This window comes from Nannobrachium achirus (assembly GCF_963921795.1).
Source record: "Nannobrachium achirus genome assembly, chromosome: 15".
Lineage (NCBI taxonomy): Eukaryota > Metazoa > Chordata > Actinopteri > Myctophiformes > Myctophidae > Nannobrachium > Nannobrachium achirus.
This window is the reverse complement of record NC_137822.1, coordinates 22,862,379-22,882,609: the sequence shown is the minus strand read 5'-3', so window position 1 is coordinate 22,882,609 and position 20,231 is coordinate 22,862,379. Positions and strand designations below refer to the sequence as shown.

At 41.5% G+C, this 20,231-nt stretch overlaps 1 protein-coding gene across 3 annotated transcripts in view; it reads right to left on the bottom strand.

Moving 5' to 3' along the window:
- Window positions 1-567: 567 nt before the first annotated feature.
- nup214 (nucleoporin 214) overlaps window positions 568-20,231 on the bottom strand; it is an 80,412-nt gene continuing 60,748 nt past the window's right edge. For 2 of the 3 annotated variants that reach the window (XM_080743003.1, XM_080743004.1), the window contains exons 35-36: window positions 15,694-15,727; window positions 10,468-11,650 (exon numbers count right to left, since the gene is read on the bottom strand). In XM_080743003.1, the coding sequence (XP_080599129.1) occupies window positions 11,608-11,650; window positions 15,694-15,727 (77 nt within the window). In that variant the 3' untranslated portion in view covers window positions 10,468-11,607. Of the gene's footprint in view, window positions 620-2,337; window positions 2,423-10,467; window positions 11,651-15,693; window positions 15,728-20,231 lie in introns of those variants that run through there. The other variant, XM_080743005.1, reaches the window with a different exon arrangement.

Here is a 20,231-nt window from a genome sequence, read left to right as displayed (position 1 = left end):
TATATCAAATTTTCCTGGCCAAGGCTACATTCACCAAACGTGAATGGAGGAGAAGCATCGTTAGATGTAATTATAATCATAAAACTCTGGGCAACCAGTGACTTCCAGGAAAGTCTGGATGGAAACCGAGGAAGATTGGTGACGCTGGAGAGACAGATGACCACCAGGAAGAGCCTGGCGTGGGTGTATGAGGTTAGCAACCTCATGCACAGCACTCGCGAGAGGGAACCAACTCAAGCTACAGACATTTATACAGATACCCTAGTCTCCCGAGAGGGGGGGAGTATGTGAGACTCAACAATACAAACATAACGGTAACAGCCCTTAACTAATCACAGCTAACGAGATGGCTCACCTAAACAACATCAGCTAGGGAGAAATTGGAAGTAAATTGTCACTGCGAGAACATCTGCAGGAACACAAAAGGTAAAAATACATCAAGCCAGGACCAAGTGTGGAGAAGAGGGGTCACAGGTGCAGCGCACAACTTGGTTGGTGAGTTGGTGAGACGAAGGAGAACTCCAGGCAGGAATAACCCCACAGTACTGGAGAACTCTACGCACCTGTGTCACCTCAAGACCTCAGGAGGGACCCACCCAATACCTCCTCAGAGGAGCCTCTTGTTGGGAAAAAAAACAAATAGAGCAGGAGAGAACACCTGATGATCGATGGTTACCGCCTGAAGACATCACATTTTCCTGGCCAAGGCTACATTCACCAAACGTGAATGGAGAAGCATCGTTAGATGTAATTATAATCATTTTTCAAACAATTTCTCAAAAGTAAAAATAATAATAATAATAAATGAATCCCATTAAAAAAAAAAGTGAAGTGAAAATAGCAGATGCGACGAGTTGTGAGCTTATTATTGGCTAGCACTTTAATTTGATGGCAAAATAATGTGATTATAACATGGCCTAGTCCAGTTGGCTGTGTCTTGATAGCTGGATTTAGCTCCCTGACCCATGTGACCCCTAGTGTGTGCATGCTATCCTGGGCACACACACATTCCTCAACTGCACATTCACAGCTATATTTACACACACACACACACGCACGCACGCATGCACGCAGACACACACGCACGCACGCACGCACGCACGCACGCAGACACACACTTGCACACCTGTCTGTGTGTAATCACTGCTCTCTCCAGTGCAACTGTAACTCTGGCAGTAGGCATTACTATTAATACAGCATGGTGCTAATGTTACACTGGCAATAGCTCCCTGCCATCCTTTGTGATCCCGGGGACAATGCTAGGTTTAGCCGCTCACTGAGCCATGGAGAGCTGTGGGATCTGAGCTGCCATGCTGGCCGTGTGTGGGGCTTACAGGTTTACCTGTGTTGACCTCCAGTGCTTTCATGACTCCTCTGTGTGTGTGTGTGTGTGTGTGTGTGTGTGTGTGTGTGTGTGTGTGTGTGTAGGACGACTTGCCTGACCTACTGATCTGCATACGAAGACACAGATACAGTATTTTGTCGTATTCAAAACAAAAAGGAGGTTTCCAATGTAGTTGTTATTTAGTCAAAAGCTCTTGTTAATTCTTTTCATTGGTTAAATATTTATAAAGCCTATGCAGACAAAACCACTTTCACTTATTCATTTTTCAAAACTAGCAGATGTGTCACACAGGTGGCAATGTGAGTGTGATGAAGTTCACCAGATCTACAAGCTCATTGTGAGTTTGCAGATCGGCCTTTTTCAAATTTTCAAATTCAAAGTGTATAGTGTTGAAGTGGCCAACGTATGTTTTGAAAAAAAAAAAAAGAATCTACAACAAAATAGCGACTAAAGTTTTCAAATAAATGTAGTATGGCAAAAGTACAATATTTGGATCTGAGGTGTAGTGGAGTAAAAGTATTGGAATTAGGAAATACTCAAGAAAAGTGTATAGGGTTGAAGTGTAGTACAACTACTTCAAAATCGTGCTTAAGTAAATGTACTTAGTTACTTTACACCACTGGAGGAGGGTTAGGCTAACATGCTTTGTGCTACAGTATGGATCCTTATACTGTGTATATATAGCTGGGGTTTAGGATTATGTTCCTCGCCTGGACACAAAAAGCTCATATTAAGGGTCAACTTTACTGTGTGTGTGTGTGTGTGTGTGTGTGTGTGTGTGTGTGTGCGCGCGCGCGTGCGTGCGTGTGTGTGGTGAGGTATATACAATAGTTGAGGGTATGTGGAAAGATTGTATGACCGAGGATTAGACCTTATAAAGCAGCACTTTAAAGCATATACTGTAATGCAAGTTGTATGATTTTCATTCAACACTACACAGGCACCCCAGTTTCATGCCAGTGTAATTATGTGGTGCACACACAGCAACTCACCAAAGCATTTTGCGCTGAATCCTTCACTCTGAGATGTATCCTTGAGCTTTGTTGTAGACTCCTACCAAATTATTGACTTCTCCATCTTCTTGTCACATGAAACAAAGCAGAATTTAATAGAAATCTTCTCCTTTACTAAATAAATGTACAAAGCCTGAGGTTTACAGTTGTAAAATAGTGTGGTGAAACCTTTTTCTGTTCAAGCTACACAGAAATTGCAGTCACATAAATGATCAAAATAGAAAGAAAAACAATATACCTGAACATATATGCTGTTATTGCTATATGTATATATATATTGATTTCACAGACCTGTGTATGGTCGCGGGGTCCACAGGGACCCCCAGGTGTGATAGAGGGGTTCCAGTTTGTCCCCAGCTAAATGATTGATACTTAAGAACCTAATGGACCCTTATAGAGTGTGCCAACGGTGACGCAATTGTAGTCCTAGAGCGGCCATATTTTGGGTCAAACACAGGTGTTTCAATTGTTTGATTGGCATAGAACTAATGATCTATTCCAATCAGAACACCTGTGTAAGGCTGTGTTTGACCCAAAATATGGCCGTTAAGACTACAATTGGCACACCCTATTGGGTAACATTCGGGTTTATTTGTACCCTCCCAGAGTTGAACGGACACTGAGGATTTTACAGTGTAGATGGAGTTCCCAGAGATAAAAGACGGGTATCCATGGCATAATGCATATCAAACTGGGGGTCCTTGAATTTTAAACAACCAGTGGTAGACATTAACTAAGTACATTTACTACTGTATAATTACGTCACTTGGGTACATTTTGAAATACTTGAGTATATACTTTGTCCACCACAAAGTGGATACGGTTTGTGTGTGTGTGTGTGTGTGTGTGTGTGTGTGTGTGTGTGTGTGTGTGTGTGTGTGTGTGTGTGTGTGTGTGTGTGTGTGTGTGTGTGTGTGCGCCTGTGCATGCTGCATGATGTACAGCCCGTTCTGGCTTAATCTGTGATTAAACATGAAATATTTAGATGTAATTATTGTAAAAGCCCTGCACGGCACAGGGCCTGTGATTCTGGCGCTCCGCTTCACCGACCAATCAGGAGAAGGTATTAACTACAGCAACTGGGAGAGGAGCCAGCAGCTGTCTGTCACAGTGTTGATCCCCAAACACTGGGCCTGAGTTTATGGGTTGTTCATACCAAAAACTAAAAACTAAACATCTTTTCAAAAGATTTTCAGGAATTACAAAATAGAGGTTATGCGCGTGACATCACTGTTGCTGGAAGTTATGTGGGAACACGCCTACTGAGTGGCAAAAAACAAATTTCTGCCATTGACAGCCCATACATCCAAACAGAAAGTCCTATCTGATTGTATTAAACAAAGTTAACTCACCAACATTGCGGCTGTACTGAAAGCTTGAATAATCCTCTTTCTATCTGCAAAGTTTTTGTTTCATAAAAATCCACCATAGGCATGTTATGAGCTACTTTCTGTCAAGACATTCTGTGCAGGTTTTTATTTTTCCAAGTGTCAGAGTTTGGAAGCACTCGTTTTCTACACCTCCTGCATTATGTGCAAATTAGAAACAGGTGGTATGCAGGGCCGTTGAGTGATTTGCAACTAGCACTTCCAAACTCCAATGCTCCATGCTGCTCAATGTTTTGCCACTCAGTCTAGATTAGGGGGGCGGGTCCCAGTGGAGTGCATACCCTCTATGGGGCTTTTAAGCCGTGACATCATTTTGTAGGCAGAGGAGAATCTGTCCCCAGAGCATTTTCTGTCCCTCGCTATTTCAAAAAACAACGACTAAAAAATAACGACTAAAGTATAATTCTAACACTTTCCTTTCAACAACAAAGGGAAGTAAAATGTGTAAATAGTAAAAATAATAAAAAGATTCACGGAAACTGGGGGCAGAAATTCTCCTCTGCCTACAAAATGATGTCATACTTAACAGCCAGATACTGAATTTTTTTTTTTTTTTGGAGCTGTGTGAAACACAGGCTCCCTATACGTAGCTTTGTGGGTCTGTCTGTCTGTGTGTCTGTCTGTGTGTGTGTCTGTATGTAGCCTGACTTCGGCACGCTACTAGTCCCACAGTTTTGCCACCACACACTCGCGCCATATGTCAAATCGACCGGCTTACTCGGGAATAGTGGGCTAGTAACTTGCTAAGAGAAAGGTTCAATAGTTTAATTGATATTAATTTATTAGTGAATTAATTTTCCCCATTGACTTATAATGGCAATCGCAAAAACTCACATTCAATTATTTGTCTCTCGCAAACCATAGGGGCTAGAGTTTCAAGACTTGGAGAGGAGGTTCATAATGGTTTCAAGGATTAAATAAAAAATAATTGTGTCATTTGGCCGCATGGTGGCGCCATAACACCCCACTTTACGTTTTGGCCTGTAACTCTTGAACCGTAGGTCGGAAAATTAAAAATATTTTTTCCCTGGATTCCTTGGGTCATGACGCATCTCCCCATATAGGCCACGCCCATTTGCGCCATGATAGATTTTCCGCCATCTTGAATTTTCTCCAAAACACACTTTTTGCTCCTTTTCCTACATATTTTCTTCAAATGTCACACAAATCGGTACACACACACACACACACACACACACACACACACACACACACACACAGCTCCACTTCACACGGGTGTGATTTTTTACCCATTGAGACCTGGAATACTTATACTTTAGCCATTTAAAAAATAGCAGATATACAAGCTCACATGCAAGCTTGTAGATCTGCTATTTTTGAAAAGTTGTGAAAATCTTTGAATATATATTTTTTGAAGCAAACCTTTCTAACTCAAATCTCTTCTTCTGGGCGTCCCTGGAACAAAATATGTTGAGATGGGGGTCCGCAGCCGATTACATTGGGGGTCCTTGACATGAAAAAGTTTGAGAACCACTGATTTAGAAGGATTTAGAAGACATTTATAGAATCGGGTCAAACATATTCAAAGACTTGCACACATTTTCATGATTTTTCCAAAATGGCAGATCTACAAGCTTGCAGCGCAGCACAGAGAGCTTGTATATTTGCTATTTTTTTTTATAGTTAAAGCATAAAATAGTGGTTCAAGAATAAGGCGATCCAGGTCTTAGTGAAAACAGCTGATCTAAATCTGCTGTTTCACTATTATATTCTTTTTTAACACCCAATAGAGCTTCAGTGATTCATAGTGTGTTTTTGTACATTTTACATCTGGGGAGACACCAACTTTCTCTCCCGGGTCTCTAGCTCAGGGGTGGGGCAACTTTGATGATGGCGAGGGCCACAATATTTCCACCTTCACTCCAGAGGGCCACATTGCATATTGCTACGTCCTACTTTGTCATTCTAGTAACGTATACAAAAGAAGCAAAAATAGCCGATCTACAAGCTCAAAACGCATCGGAATCCTGAATAATCTTTAATTTTTTTAAGTGGAATCCTGAAATCTAACATTTTGATTTAATTTCCAACGCATTTAGTTATATACTCATGTTAACTTTATGAAGCTAAAATACAAATACATTGGACATAAAAACTACTACGATAGACTGACGGAATTAAAGCAGGTCATGTTTGGAATTGTAACAGCTGAAATCAATAATATATTAGTATTCCGGTATTAACCTGTGGGCCACATTAAGTGAAGGTGGGGGCCGCATCTCGCATGTGGCCCCGGGCCGCCAGTTGCCCATGTATGCTCTAGCTGAAGCAAGCGCATGCTAAAAATGGCATTAGCGTGATACATACAGACAGTAAAGTTCTCTCTTTCACACATCATTTCTAGCCCTCTGAACATGTGAAGATATGACAGTAGTCACATGCTTGCGAGTTGCAACTTGCCATGGTTTTGTCAGAGTGGTGCTGAGAAGCTGGACAAAGGTCAAAGTCATCAATCTGTAAGCATCTGACGCCTGATTTATATTTGGTCTTGCACTGAAAATAGCAGATCTACAATTGTACATGGTAGGCACTTTTGGTGTGTGAGTGTGACACCAGCATGCAAAATAAGTATACAATTACGGTTGATATTACTGTTGGACTCCCACTGGTTGTGGTTGAGGAGAATACGGTTTCAATACACTTTTATCGTTTTCAGATTTACAATTATTAGATTATTCAATTATTTAAACATCTGAGCACAATCTGAGCCCTGGAGGTAAAAAACAATGCTAATTCATACTGTGTGCATACTGTCTAAAGGGATACGATATAGACAAGATTACAAAACGCTGGATAAAATGTAGATTTTCTTTGTGAAAGCACAGGAAATTGACATCTTATCCAGTGTTTTGTAATGTTATCTATATTTCCTAATTAATGCTGTGTGTATAATGTCAAAGGGATTAGCATACAGGATGATACACAGACATAAACAAGAAGGACTGTGTCGATGACAAGCCACACCGATCTATGAGTTGGATTAAAGACAAGAACATTGATGCTCTAACACACTACAGCAGGGTTCCCCAATTAGTTTTCCCCAAGGGCCGAATTATGTCTAGGGTACCAAGCCGAGGGCCACAACATTGCAGGGGGCGACGGTGGTGTTCCCGCTACTCCAGCGACAGTTCAGATATCGTCGTTGTCGGGTGAAAATCTTGTATGTCCAAAACCGTTTGTTTTGCATTTATCATTTAAAAAATGGTTTAAACTAGTGAAAACAGCCTATCTACAAGCACTGTAGATCTGCTGTTTTCACTACTTTTGTGCGACAGTCTTGTATGATGAAGCAGGGCTTTACTTTGCGAAAGAACATACACATTTGGAGATACGAGGTTTCCACCCGACAACGACGAAATACTAGTGTTGTTGCTGCTCTTATACCACCATTATTACTGGGGTTGGTGTGGGCCAGACAGTAGCCCCCCACGGGCCGCAAATGGCCTGCGGTCCGCCTATTGGGGAACCCTGCACTACAGTATATCCAGTTAGGAGTATTTGTGATTACTGGTTATTGTTCCGTTTTTAAATGCAGAGCGATTTCACAGTTTTTCCAGTAAACAAGATTTTGTCTATTTTAGATAGAAACATTTTTACTATCGTCAGTTTTTCGTTTTTACTGTATACATTTTTTGTGTGGACCCCAGGCAGACTAGCGACCACTTTGTGGAAGCTAATGGGGATCCCAATAAAGAAGAACAGGACTCCTTTGATTATAGCTATTAATTCAATTACATTTTTATTGAAGTGTCAAATCAACATAAGTTGTCTCAAGACACTTTACATTAATTAGTTGGGCTGCTGTAACAGTAAGTAGGTAAGGGGAAATTACCTTAACTGCTTCATCTTATGGCAGTTCAGATGGTCCTGCTGTGTGTGTGTGTGTGTGTGTGTGTGTGTGTGGGGGGGGGGGGGGGGGGGGTCTTGTTAGGGGTTAAGTGTTATCGCTCAGGGACACTTCAACATGTAGACTGGAGGAGCAGAGGGTTTAACCAGTGACCTTGATTCCCAGACAGCCTCTGTAAAAGCACTAGGCCACAACCACAGCCACATGGCTTATTAGTGTTACATTTACGTCTCAGATTCATGAAGCCATTCGTTTTCTAGCTTGAAAATAAATGTATATCGTCACTGTTGGGCAGAAACCTCGCATCTCCAAGTTTCAAGTTTGTATGTTTTTTCACCAAGTAATGCCCTGCTTCATCATACTGTCATCCAGTCAAGGCTGTCACACAAAAGTAGTGAAAACAGTCGATCTGCAAGCACTCGCGGTGCGAGGCGTTGTGTGCTTGCAGATCTGCTATCTTCACTAGTTTAGTTCATTTTTAAAACGATAAATACAAAACGAAAGGTCTTGGACATACAAGGTTTCCACCCGACAACGACGATATATAATATATATATATATTTAAAAAGTACATCGCTTATATTTGCTTATCTTTCTTTTATTGCTCCGCTTGACAAGTCAAACCGTATAGTCAGATTGGGAATATACTGCTTCAAAAATGACTCTATGACACTATTCAAGACGTTTTGGTTTTAGGGATCAATGGACACCATGGATTTCAGTGGACCCCCACTAGTAAGTTTGATAAGAGATGTTTATCTGTGTATCATCCCTTGCTGTGTGTCCTGTCTGAGGAATTCTGTATCGATCCGTAATTATTATCGAGGCAAACAGTCAGAGACATTACAAGCTCATGGGAGAAGTACATAACTCAGGTTGGTGATCAAGCAGTTCTCTGAGGAAAAGCAGGGAGAGAGCACAGCAATATAAAAAGATAAGAGAGGAACTGCTTGCGTCACAGGATCAAGCTGTACCCAAAACATTAAATACCAAGCCTGTGCAATGGCATCTTTATAGGGGTCCATTTTCAAAAAATGTGATTTCAATATGATGAATCCAAAAAGTGATTGATAGAATAATAACTGAAAGGCATTCAATAGTTGCAGCCTCAATGTTGACTCACTTCACATCAGGTCAGGTCAGGACATAGAGGCCACAGGTGAAAAACATTGACCACAATTAGTCCATTGTCAAGTCCGGCCCGTGGCCTCTCTTCCACACCCATTGGTTGCTGTTGCTTGGTTGGACAAAACTACTACCACTGAAACACTTCAGTTGTCTTGTGTGATATTTCATGTTTTCAGTTCTTATTCTTCTTTGTAAAAAAAAAAGAAAGAAAAATAAACAGATCTCGGGTGAAGTATAGGGACTATATTTTTCTCATGTTTAGCTAACTCTGCATAGACAATCGATGCTATGCGGAAGGAGCCTGCTGGTTGGTCATTCAAGGACCAATCATTGTCAGGCTGATTCTACCACAATTCCTCCCTTTGAAAGGGATCACTGCTCATACGTCCTAAAAGGCAGAGTAGCTGGCAGAGGTGTGGCAAAAATGCAGAGATCATGACAGCTTGCCAAGCCAAGAATTGAGGGGGAACCGCCAATCAGTCCCTCAATAGAGGGGAGGTGCAAACTAAGAAAAAACAAGGCAGGGAAGGTGCTATTTTTATCTGGATTCCATTAGGACAGCTGCCGTTCTCACGAGTGTCTGCGTGACTGGTCTGCACTTTACATCACAAGGAGGCCGTCTGTGACATGAGAAAGGTGGGAGGGGAAAACCACGACAATCAATCCCGACGTATAATTCGTCAACATGACAGCGTCGCGTGCCAAAAACAGACGATCTACAAGCTCACGCGCGGGCCGGGAAATGAAATCTCTACTACTACTACAGGGGGGGAGGTATTGCATTTTGAGCTTCAGGCAGTACTAGTTGAGAACCAGTAGGTGTCCAACCCAACACCAGGGTCTAAATGTGTCAATGGAAGCGTAAGAAAACCACCTCTAACCCCTGCACAATTTGTAGTTATGCGGTATTAACATACTGCACCACACCACACAGCTTGGTCAAAACAAAGTTGTATGCGTCAAGACGTTTCACATTGCAGCTTTAAGGATGCACTCACAGACACATTCCACGCAGGCAGCTCGTCTAGGTCACACACTGTGACCCTAACATTCTGGTGCCACACCAGTGTCCACAACCGGTGCTGGCCCCTGCCTTTAAGACACACTGATCAGGGTGGGACAGGGTGACATGTCTTAGTGACATGCTCCATGCGGCTAGAAATCACGCACAGCATTATGTTGAGTCTCACACTAAAAAAATCTATAAACTTTGATCATCTATGATCGATTCTTTAAGGTTGAAGAATAAACTGCATATCAATTAGGGTGATATGGTAATTAACCAAGCTAGTGGATCAATGTCACATTAGCCTACCATGTTAATTCCTGTGACCCCAACCCATAATGTAATACCTGAACTAATTGAGTCGAGTAGCCCAGAATGGCGTGGCAATTTCCATAATCACAGTGCAGTGCGCCACTTATATAATGGGGAAAAAACATCTCACACTGATTAAAACATATTACAAGCTGAATACCCTTAGATGCAAGCCATTATGAATTGTCTGAAACATCTACACACTTTAACCAACTTTGACATACCGTATTTTATTAAATCATACAATGATTTTGGATTCTACATGAGCTTTATTCCTCTTACAGGTATGCAAAACAGTCACTAAATGTTTTACTCTGACTCAAAATGCATTCATTATAAACATGTATGCAAAACAAGCACACTAACGTATTTCGCAAAGATTAACAATGTACTGTAGCTTTGGCATCTTGCATTTGCTTCACTTAATCATTCGATATTATGACAATTTTGTCTTAACATAATGTTGATGAAATACAATCACAGACAGATGATTTCTATTTGGTTGCATGACACTCACAACCAAGTATTTAAGGCCAATCAATGTATACTGCTCCAGTACAGAAGCTGTTTTTGTGTCAGATCCCAATACACATCTGGTCTAAGATGGGCATGAAGATCTGAGGATGTATGTGTGTTTGTGGCCTCACAAGTAATTGCACTTCGACACACACAAAAAAAGGGAAAACGCTCTCAAGATGAAACACAGGGACACACAAGTAGTAGACTGCATGTAATAATAGGTCCCGACTCCTTGGGCATTTCACAATAATATAATATACAGTGACAAAAACGCCCTGACGCCACTTATTCAAGTGTGTCCACAAATCCTTAACTGCACAGATGTTATTCTTAAGTTTTTCAAAAGCTATACAAATGTATAATTTATCTGGACAATTGTTTCTTTTCCAGATCTTCCATTTAAACGTTAGCATTAGATGCAAACATCTAATGTTCTTTACGCACAGCTTCCGTACCAGAGCTGTTACGCACCGGTCTGCATCTGGAGTACATTGGCTTTAACTCAGGCTGAAGCAACAAAAGGCTTGAACACTAGAAATGGCAACATGTCCTGCCAAGCATCTGCTCTAAGTGTTTGCAGGTATATTTTCAAGTACATTGTTAAAACAAAGCTTCCATTACATTAAGATTAACTACATTTAACTGATTATATGCACACACATCCGGTCTTCCAAAGCCACTCATTTTTACAATACCAGTTATAATGATTATAATATTTATTTGAACACAAATGCAAATGAAAATATTAGAGACTTCAAGGTTGCAATACAATTTGCTGAACTTATAGGTAGATTGACACAAGTTGGTCTACTCATTTTAATTACTGAAAATCAAATTCCGGTACTACGGTATCATTTAACACGTATTAACATTATAGGCTTCAAACATTAAGGTTTCAAACAGAAGACAATTTAAAAGAAAATAACACCATACTGCAAGGAGCAGTAGCACTGTGCATTGTGGAAAATGTGTGTGAGACACCATTTAACAATGTAGCACTTGACTTGACCTTGACCAGAGGGTTTCAACTAGCTCCTCCAACCACCAGAACTGAAGGATTGAGACGCTGATCTGGAAGAAAAACAAAAAATACAAGCCACAAGTAGGTAAACTAGCGGTAAGTAAGGTTGCTTCTACAACTTGGAAATACGCACACCTGTCTATCGGAGTTATGGAATAAGATAATGGTGACAATGGAGGTGCAAAATGCTTGATCGTCATGATATTCACGTGAATGTTTTATTGAACTCACGTGCACAATTTATTCATTATTCAAAATGCTTTAGTTATGTCATAATCATTAACAACCTTTTGAACACATTACCTTCTTGAATTACCTAAATTCCTTATGTTTTTTTTGTTACTTTCAAGAAAAGCACTCATGCTGATGACATGCATTTCAGTTAATGGTTGACAGTCACCAGGGTTCACTGGGGGAGCTCCAAATGGATCATGACTGGTCCGTAACTCTGAGAGTGTACGAATGGAACCAAATGGACCGCTATGGGTTCCATTTTGTACACTCAAAATTATGATGGTGCTTTAAGAACCACTGCCATAGAGACACACCATATTGACAGAACATTCTCCTTTTGTCTATTTTGGCCATTCTCTGTGTTCCTACGATTCCCAGGTTGCATTTTGCGGGTCAACACCTGTCTAGAAAACCCATACAGTCTGCAGCGGCCATGACAAGATGATGAAGGTGTCTGTTTTGCAGTGAACAAAAACTAGGACAATGTCATGGTCAATGCTAAAATCAAGAAATAAGACATGATTTATACTTAGTTGTGCACCAGCATCACACCCGTATTGAGCAGTTGTGAGCTTGTAGATCTGCTAATTCTGGTGTGCAACAACCTTGCAGCTAAACATAACTCAGGCTTTAGGGTTGCCCGTGGTTGTAGACCAGGGTTCCCCAATTAGTTTTCCCCAAGGGCCGAATTATGTCTAGGGTACCAAGCCGAGGGCTACAACATTGCAGGGGGTGACGGTGGCGTTCCCGCTACTCCAGCGACAGTTTTCGTCGTTGTCGGGTGAAAATCTTGTATGTCTAAAACCGTTCGTTTTGAAGTTATTATTTTAAAAATGATTTAAACTAGTGAAAACAGCAGATCTACAAGCACACAACGCCTCGCGGTGCGAGGCGTTGTGTGCTTGTAGATCTGCTGTTTTCACTACTTCTGTGCAACGGCCTTGTATGATTTGCAAAAGAACCTACAAATTAGGAGATACGAGATTTCCACCCGACAAGACGATATACTAGTGTTGTTGCATCTCTTATACCACCATTATTACTGGGGTTGGTGTGGGCCAGACAGTAGCCCCCCGCGGGCCGCCTATTGGGGAACCCTGTTGTAGACAGTCGATTCACAGTCTGTATCCCAGTGACATCATCACTTGTTCAGTACAAGTTTGGCTGCGTTTCAAGCACACAGAAAACTGCTCCGTGTTATGGCTGTGAATGGAACGTTCGCCAAAAGTCAGACAGAATAGTGAGGAGGACTGAGCGAGAGGGATAAAAAAAGAGAGGCAGAGTCAGAGGGCTTATCTAAACGGCATGTGAATGTCTCTGATAGGACTTGCCATGTCTCTGCACTTTCCTGAACACTTCAGATTGCATTCCACTGCATCACACCCTAAAGGCAGTGGCTGCCATGTGACACATGGGAGCAAAGTCAGAGAAAAGGACACAAGAGCGGCTATAGGAGACAGATGGTAAGGGGAAGGCAAAGAGCAACCACAGAAGCAGAGGGAGAGGGACACAGTGGCACAAAGCCTGCAGATATGACGGCTGAGTGGCATTTTGGTGGGACAGTGATGTAGTAAGTCATGGGACTTACTGTTGGTCATTTGAATGAGTCCCAGGAAAAGTGTAGTATGAGTCCTAATAAAATGTATCTGGGCACTCCTGGGCCTGTGGATCGGCAATCTTTTTGGATTCTTTTCAATTAAATGACATAAAACAATTAACTTGCAAACTCGGCAATGACGCTTTGGAAGCTTTTATAACTCGCCAAACTCGTCACGTGGCAGTGGGTGAGTTAATAATAATAAGGTTGAGAAATGGGTGGAGTCTGCCTTTAAGAGGTTAACACATTGGCCGCCATTTTAACATTGACTGTTTGGCTCCCCTGCCATTTTGTTTAATGAAAAAATTTATATATTTTTTTTATATTGACATTTTTCCTAAATTCTGTATTCTGTATTTTGTGTCATACAGTACCTGAAATGAAACAAGACCACCTCTAGTCTCACCAAAAAATAAAAAAATAAAATAAAAAGCTTTTTTTTCTATAGTTGCAGCCATCTCAAAATAGCCATTTTTGACCAAAATCCAGCTATAATTGAAAAAACTGGAGTTATTGACCTTTTTGTGAAAAATCTATTTTCAAGCGAATAACTCACTTGATATTTGTCTTTATGGCTTCAGGCATTATCAGATAAGTGTACCAATGTAATTATGTAATAGGATTTTTTTTTAGAATTTTCTGTTTAGAAAAATGCAGAGAAAAATATTTTTATTGGCTATGTCTGACCATAAAACTCAGCAATTTCACATACTGTTTTGCAGTATTTGTGTGAGTATTTGTGTGAGCCCCCACTTGGGGGCGCGTTCTCTCTGTCTCTGTATGTCTGCTTTGGTCTCAGCTGTTTTTGGGTCTGTACAGGTGCACACACACAAATAGACATCAAAGGGGGCATGAGTCTTTTTTCTAACATGTGCTAGAATGTGAAAATAGCAGATCTACAAGCTCTACAAGCTCAACACATCGCTCTGTGACACATTGAGAGCTTGTAGAGCTTGTAGATCTGCTATTTTCACATTCTGGGACATGTTAGAAAAATGTCTCCCCCTGCCCCAAAAAAATCCTCTGCACTGCCCTGCAAGAGCAGGGCAGACGCATTTTGCTAACGAGGCGAGGCTGTTGACGTTGATCGATCGCTTGTTGGCTGTAGTTGATCGCTTGTTTTGGTGGAGCGTGGGCCAGGGACCCCCAGTCCCCCACCTGGTTCCCTAAGTGTTGGCTGGAGACCAGGGACCCCTTTGTGAGACCCCATCGACAGGGACCACTTGTCCCTGCAACTGGATCATATGAACTTTATGTAACAAATGATCGGCTTATTGATTGATTTTACAATGTTATGTAACTCTGCACTGCTCTGCGGAGGTCGGCGAAGCGTTGGACCCGCGGACCCCTTATTGGTTGTTAGAAAGGCGACCAGGGACCCCCACCTTTGCAAAGGCGATCATGGCTTGTTTGTGGACTACAGTTTGTGGACTAAATACCATTATAAAACTAATATTATAGCCTGGATATATGGGTGTGGATTCAAATCAACCATCATCATTATCAGGTACGTTTTAGAAGCATTTATATGGCAAATTGGCGATAATTGTGTGTTTTGTGTCTTGAGAGAGAGAGAGAGAGAGGCAGAGGCAGATCTCACTATAGCACTGTTTTTTATGGGACTGAACACCATCAGGGGGTCCAACAGGGACCACTGAAACAGAGATACAGTGGAGGGAACACACACACACACACACACACACACACACACACACACACACACACACACACACACACACACACACACACACACACACACACAGCTGTTCTCACACTTTTTTTTCTTCTCTTTTTTTTTCCGGCAGCCAGCCTTTTGAGCTCAAATGCGTCTTTTGCCAATTAACTGTGGTTGGGGAGATTTATACATTTGTATTGCAATTTATACATTATTACAGTCTTTTTTTCAAACACACTTACTTTGATGTGTGATATGTGTGAGACAGAAGGCTCAAATTTTGTCACGGGCTGGAGAAAAGTGTAATTAAACATTACATTATATAAAAGCAAATTCTCGGGACTATCGGGCCTGGCGGGGAACGACATTTAAAATTTCTCGGGACTATCGGGGGAGGCGGGGAATGAGTTAAGAAGAGGTGTACAGTATATTCATATTTAAGTTTCTATATTCAAAGCATTTAAAGCACTACAACTTACAGTTGCCACAAAGGAACGTGTCTTGTGTTGAGGTCATGCCCTTAAATGCACACAAAATCACAGGCACGTGCGCATTCACACTTACAAAAAGTTGCAAAACATACTTACTGATTTGTGGACCCAAAAGCGTTTCCAGAGAAAGCTAAAACAAACAAGCAAAGAAAAACTTAGCACCATTGTTTCTGTTTAATTGGCTAATTGAATTAGTCAGTGCTTTGAATACAACATACTGACTGCACGTGCAAGGATGAATGACAATAGCTATCCTAATTCAAAGCCTAATTCTCTCACAGTAGACCATTGTAGGCTACTATGAGAGAGAGAATGAGAGCAAGAGGGTAAGTAATGATTAATGGATGACAGATGAGAGTAAATTAGACCATTTACATTTTCAACCAAATAAGTAACACTGATGATAGATTTTGGCCTGCCAGGAATGACAGGATCTCATGAATAACAGATTTGAGGAGAGAGGGGGAGAGAAGGAGAGAATGAACAAGTTATACAGAATGGACCTTAACAGAAAAGAAAATCTTTACGTATTCAAAAGAAATCTGGGCAACACATGCACACATGTGCATGTTTGCACAACAGACTTGGATGCCATGCCCTGCAGCATCGCATCAATACAAGAACACACAATAAGGGTTATCAGGACCACAGCAGTGGGATTCCACCATCTTTTACAAATTACATAACAAATGTGAGCAATTTGGTTCCCATTGGCTATTAAACCATCAATGTATTCATGCCCCTAGCTGGTAGGCATCAAAAACAGTGTGGAATTGGTTTGTACGTTTCTGAATTTCGTTCCACATTGCTCATAATATTCAGCATAAAGATAATCCTACCTAAGCTACAAAACATAGTGAATAACTGCACCGCCACCCATAATCTTGCTTTGCAGAGGGTGACAAAGTGACATGGTGTAATTATAAACTGTTAGACAACTTTGTTTTTTTACAACAAGGGTTCATATTTTAGATTGTAATTAGAGAAAAGAAAAAGTAAACTGTTTTCATTTGCTTCGTTCTATTGTTTTATTGCGCTTACTGTGCTAAAATGTGGGGCATGCGTACGCATGGGGGCATGCGTACAAGTGGCTCAATATGTCTTTTTAGACACAATAAGCCAGCCGTTTCTTTATTGCTATTTACAGTAACACTTCTAACCCCCATAAGTCACATCCAACCATGAAAGATTGCGTTGTATCTTGGGAATGGGCTTATTCTGTGTAAAATGACATATTTAGCCACTTGTACGCATGCCCCCCACCACTGAAATAAGAATCTCTAAAACAACAGAAAGAAGTAAATGAAATGATTTTAACACTCATCTTTTATATTCTTTAATTACAATCTAAAATATGAACCCTTGTTGTAAAAAACTAAAGTTGTCCTTTAAACATATTGGTGTACATGGTAATGACCCTCATTTATTTGTCTTTTCCAATTAACAAGACTAAAGAGATTATTTCTACGGGCACAACTTACTGTATGTTTTGAATTGTTTACAATGAAAGCCTCACATTTTTGGAAACTCCAGCAGCGGGATAAGGTGCTCAGTATTTATTTTGTTTCACATATGTCGCTTTTAAAAGAACAATAAAATCTGGATGTTATTGTTTTATCCTGCATTAGATTATTATATTGTGGCCTGAGGGTGACGCTAGAGGAAAGGTCATGGGGTCACTAAAATAGTCAACTTATAGATAAAACACACTCGTGCTCTTTCTACTACAAATTGTCTACAGTAGGCTCAAAAGTAGATACCATTTAAGTCTGATTGTTTTAACCCAACCCTTGTGCATTCTTTCCTGTCAATGTTCATCGAAAACTGTGTGCTTATCGGAGTATAACCCCAATTAACTTTTACAAATGTTTTGTCTAAGACCCTACGCAAGTCTGAGATAAGGTTTTAAATTAACCATTTTAACAATGAGCTATAATTTGTTAAGTTTGATGAAACAAGTATGACATACCATAAAGCAAATCTGGAGAGGCTTTAAGACAATAGTCATTTGTTCTATTCCATAATTGTTAAAATAAGGGCCAAAATACACCAGACATACAATTACCAGCCAATAGAAAAATGTGTCATTTGTTCCCATTAACTCACTCCCTGCTAAACGTCCTCAGAACGTCTTTTCCCCTGGGGATGTCGGTGCCAGACGTCTTCTGGACGTCTTTTACTGTACATACTGTACACAAAAGATCTCAGCCTTATCCAGCCTCTCACAACATATGATACACTTCCTCAAAGTCTGACAGTGTTTTTTACAACATTAAACAAAAGTGCACAGCCTCACATGAAATTAAACATCATTAAATTGTCCAAAAAGAAAAACCTCTTCTCAGAAACCTGAAACCAATTATACAATGAGAGCGAGACAGGTAACCAGAAAGCCGTGGCTTGTGTGTGGGCGTGCTAGTGTGTGTGTGTGTGTGTGTGTGTGTGTGTGTGTGTGTGTGTGTGTGTGTGTGTGTGTGTGTGTGTGTGTGTGTGTGTGTGTGTGTGTGTGTGCCAGCCAATCAGCTGGGTGGTCCGCTGTCTGTTTCAGTACAACATTCAAAACCTCTCTCTACCCTTCTCAGACAAAAAAAAAGTAACAACAACACACAGACAGATCGCTGTATAAATGGTTGTAAAACATTGCCGATATGTTCACACAACTAACACAGCACGTCGAAGTGAAAAACTATCGTGATGTCCCCACACACACACACACACACACACACACACACACACACACACACACACACACACACACTATAGCAATCCAGCAAGCAGATACCAGTCCGCTTTCTGTTTCAGACAGTACAACATCATTTCAATTCAGTGCCAAAAGTAACAACAACAACAACAACACAGACAGATCGCTGTATAAATGGTTGTAAAACATAGCCTTACCTGATAGTTTATAATCCATAAACCCTGAAACATGACGGTCGCTCAAACAGACCGTTAGCGATCGGTTTCTCCTCTTTTTTTTCTCCCTGCAGGCATGCTTGGCCATGGCCAGAGCAGTATAATCAGAGAGTGGTGTCACCGCGGGGTCAGAAACAGCGCTGGTCACGTGGTTCATTGTCACTTTACACCTCATAGACTTCAATGCATTTTGTAAACTTCCGGTTCGCCGTTTGTCACTATACGCCAATAGATGTGTGCGTAGAAGACCTGGCCCCATGAAGTGAACGGGAGTGACGCAACTCTAGGGCTCTGGCCATGGCGTGAACGAGTTTGATTCAGCTCACTTGAACAATCCTCCTAAACCTTCCATCTTCAATGCACAATCGGGTGCCGATTATGTTCACACAACTGATCGACGCGTCGCCGACCCTGCTGTCCAGGCGGCTCCAGAAGCGCAGCGCCCAAGAAGAAGCCAGCGCCCTGTGGCACCCGCGGCTGCTGCAGTGGAGAGTGGAGACCGATGGCAGCGACTCCAGGTCTTAGACGCAGCCTGAGAGTCACTGCGTTCAGGGATCTGGCTGAAAGTTCCTACGACTCGGAAGAGACGGACCACGGCGACATGGAGCCGTAGGGATGCTGCCAACACCAGTGGTACGAAGCATTTTATTTGTATTTGTATCGTGTTTGAGTCTCTCTCTCTCTCTGTACTGTGTGATCGCTGTGTTCTGCATACGGAGTGAGTGCATCTCTCCCAGTGGCGTCAGTTCAGAACAAGCTAAAGTATGGCAACATGACTGGTGTCTTGCACGCGCGCGTGCAGGGCACGCGTGCAAGACACCAGTCATGTTGCCATACCTTAGCAACAGGCACGATGAAAAGTAGAGCCTACATTTTTATTATTTACCTCTGTAGCCAAGGTATGGCAGCTGCATACCCCTGCCATACCCACTCTGATCTGCGCGCAATGAGCCCAAACACGTTGGCAAACAACGCCAGGCCTTTCCCAACGGATCTGTGCTCCTCGTTGTGTTGCCTAGTTGAGGTTGCGTGTGCGCGCGCGCTCGTTGCTCTAGAATAAAATACAAATGTTCATTTTGTGTAAATCATGACTTTGGTAAATCAGAAGGGGGGAACAGCATTTGTATCGTGTTTCAGTCTCTCTCTCTCTCTGTACTGTATATGATCGCTGTGTTCTGCATACGGAGTGAGTGCATCTCTCCCAGTGGCGTCAGTTCAGAACAAGCTAAAGTATGGCAACATGACTGGTGTCTTGCACGCGCGCGTGCAGGGCACGCGTGCAAGACACCAGTCATGTTGCCATACCTTAGCAACAGGCACGATGAAAAGTAGAGCCTACATTTTTATTATTTACCTCTGTAGCCAAGGTATGGCAGCTGCATACCCCTGCCATACCCACTCTGATCTGCGCGCAATGAGCCCAAACATTGTGGCATTTGTATAGTTACATGGCTTTTGGAACGAATGGCAGCATTGTTTTTCCTCATGTATTGATTGATTGAAGACTTTATTAGAAGTTTGCATAGGAAAAGGTACAGTTTCATGACGGTACAGTTCACTGGTACAAGGTCTACTAAAAGGTTATCCATGAAAAGACTAAGCTTATTTCCACTGGAAACCATTGAAGTATCTCATATAACATTGAATGACAGACAAATAGAACACAGTACTATGCAGTAGATATGTAAAGAAAAAGAAAAAAGAAAACAGTAAGTCTG